At 40.4% G+C, this 2,892-nt stretch overlaps 1 protein-coding gene across 1 annotated transcript in view; it reads left to right on the top strand.

Annotated features, from left to right (window-relative positions):
- The window catches only part of fbn2b (fibrillin 2b), an 80,630-nt gene that overhangs the window by 1,182 nt on the left and 76,556 nt on the right, over nt 1–2,892 (top strand). Inside the window, exon 2 of the mRNA XM_016507418.1 lies at nt 1,049–1,352. Coding sequence (XP_016362904.1) covers nt 1,177–1,352 — 176 coding nt within the window. The 5' untranslated portion in view covers nt 1,049–1,176. The remainder of the gene's footprint in view (nt 1–1,048; nt 1,353–2,892) is intronic.

Genomic DNA, 2,892 nt, shown 5'->3' with positions numbered 1-2,892 from the left:
CAAAGGACCAGCATAAACCAGCAAAGGACCAGCTTAAACCAGCAAAGGACCAGTTTAAACCAGCAAAGGACCAGCATAAACCAGCAAAGGACCAGCTTAAACCAGCATCCCAGCGTCAAAACATACCTAACCAGCATATGCTGTTTTTTTCAACAGGGAAATAATATTTTAATTCATTAATTTTGCAAATGCTTTTATCAAAGCTACTCAAAATGCATTCAAAGTACATGCTTTATCAGTATAATAGAAATCTATAAATGTATATGTATGTATATACTGTAAAAGACTGCTGTTCCTCGTTGATGTTTTTTTCTGTTCACACCGCAATTAGACCCGCCCACTTGAAAACTCTTCAAACTTTCCTTCGGAGACTTACTAGACCTGTCATCTTAGATGGTGTACTGTAATTTATTATCACAATCTTCTCATTAAACCAACTAAGCCTTTCATGTTAAACAGTGTTCATTTTGTGAAATTAAGTTTTGTGTTTTTATCAAAAGCGGCTCACAGTAAAATAAAGTTATATATTATAATCAGCATATAATAAAAGTCTGGAGGCATATCCAGTTTACGTTGGTTAAAGAATGTCCTTATTAAGCAGTACGCCCATTTTGCAGAGGTTTAACACAAATATATCATGCTGAAAAGAAAACTATGTTGTTTTGCCACCCCCCTGAAGTTGAAACCAATTTCTGCCATGGTTTTAAATCTTTTGAGGCCTATTATTTACCCTAAAATCTTATTTTTAATGAGCCAGTTGAGGGCAAAACCAGGAGTCCAGTCTTGGCCAAGAGTTGGTTATTTCTACAGCGAATGCACACTAAGATAGTCTAAGTGGGCCTGTAAAAGGATGCGGGCTGGCGCTTAAAGAGCCACACGGTTTGCATGGAATAATACTACACTTTATAAAAAACTCCATCATCGACCATGGGCGATTTAATGGCTAAATTTATGAGGGGGCACATTTGTTCATATGTTCACTGTATACGCCAAATAAGCTAAGCAGTAAATGAAAGTAATGGTATGCATTTTGTCCTCTCTTTTTTAGCCTTCAGCCGGGAGTGCTCTTGGATCACAAGCTTGAAGTTTGCGTCTGAAGAGCTCATTGGAAAGGAAGAGATTTATTGCGGGTGAGGCACGTTTAACGGCGCTTCAGGAGTCGCACAGCAGGGGCCAATGGGAGTGTGGAAGCTGGCCAAGGTGGTGCTCGGATGGACTGCGATCTGGTGGGCCGCGGTCCATTCAGCGCAGGCGCAAGGAGATGGAGACATCCAGGCCAGTCGATTCACTGGAAAACCTGAGGGGGAGGTGCAACAGAGGGTCCGTCGGAGAGGCCAGGAGTCCCTCAGGGGGTAAGAGTTTTTTTTTCAGTCACGTCCTGCTCCTGTTCTCTGTCAGTTTCATTCTTGAAGTGGACATTCTAATGGTTTAACCATATGAGTCAGAGGTTTTAACTCAACTTTTATTACCCAAAGTACAGTATATTCATTTGGGGGTTGGTATATCTCATTTTTAAAGCTTGAATTCAAAGCTAGCATCAGCTAGCAACCTGTTGTGCTGTTTGGGTTAAAGCCAAACTGGGTTGAAAGCACTATTGGTCCCGTATGTGATAGAGCCAGCTGCAGAAGTGTTGTGAATCTACTGTGAAGTAATTTTAAGTACTGAAATGCCTCAGTATGTTGGTCATGACAACAGGAGCGTCATTTCCTGCTGATAATTTAAGCCGTTGAAAGATATTATTGTTTGGTTATCGTAAATTTTATGTCTATATATTTTCTAGACGAATGCATGGTGTTTTAGGTCTCTAGTTGAAAATTGAGGTAAACACACTTAAATGTATTATAAGAGGAGTGATTAATATGATATGACATGATAGATATTTTTCCAAGCCTTCCAGTGCCTCAGCATCTGCATTTGTCTCCACAAAGCCAAAGCTGTGTATTTTTCTCATTTTGAGAAAACAATGGTTGTTTTGTGTTGTGCGGCCCTCATATGTTCGAAACAGTTATTTCAATCATCCTCTCATCTGTACTTGCTTATAACTCCCCTGCAAACTGCAACAGGAAATGAGGTATTCTGATTACTCGGAGGGGCTCCAACAAGGGACATTTGTTTTTAAGCTGGAGGTGAGAAAGAGCATTTCACAACAGAGATATGTCTCTAACTCTTGGATCCTTATTTAATCAGGAAAAGGTCTTTTCAGCTAAGGTCTGAGACAAATCTAGCAATGTCAAACAGACAATTTGAGTCCATTAGATTAGGACTGTGGTTAGTGGTCCAGTTGAGACTGAAATTCAGAAACAATAGCACCATTCTGTATGTGTACCCCAGTACCAGAAGTGGGACCAATAGCAGTTGACCTGTATTGTACTCAAAAATTAGTTAACTGAACACTTTGGGCAATTTTCCAGGTAAACTAAGAGGGAGTATCTGATCCGGTCAGTGGAGCAGAACCATATGGCACCGAGTCAATTGAGAAATGTGTCACAGTACCCTTTTGAGAGCCCATGCTAAACACAAACTAGCCCAAAGGGATGTAGGGACTTGCACTGTTTCCAGATTTTTTCCCGTCCAACAGTTCCCTTTGTAAAGGCAAGCTAAACTTAAAGGGTTAGTTCACCCAAAAATGAAAATTTGGCTGTGTTTTACTCACCCCCGAGGCATCCTAGGTGTATATGACTTTCTTCTTTCAGACGAATCCAGTCGGAGTTATATTAAAAATTGTCTTTGATCTTTCAAGCTCTATCATTGCAGTCAGCGGGTGTTGCATTGCTTCAGTTCAAACGAAGTTAAATAAAAAGCGCTCATCCATAAAAAAAAGTGTCTCACACGGCTCCGGTGGGTGAACAAAGGCCTCCTGTAGCGAATCGATGCGTTTTTGTAAGAAAAATA

This window comes from Sinocyclocheilus anshuiensis, unplaced genomic scaffold, assembly GCF_001515605.1.
Source record: "Sinocyclocheilus anshuiensis isolate Anshui unplaced genomic scaffold, SAMN03320099.WGS_v1.1 scaffold2468, whole genome shotgun sequence".
In the NCBI taxonomy this organism is placed as follows: domain Eukaryota; kingdom Metazoa; phylum Chordata; class Actinopteri; order Cypriniformes; family Cyprinidae; genus Sinocyclocheilus; species Sinocyclocheilus anshuiensis.
The sequence above is the reverse complement of the archived record's forward strand: the minus strand, read 5'-3'. Positions and strand labels throughout refer to the sequence as shown.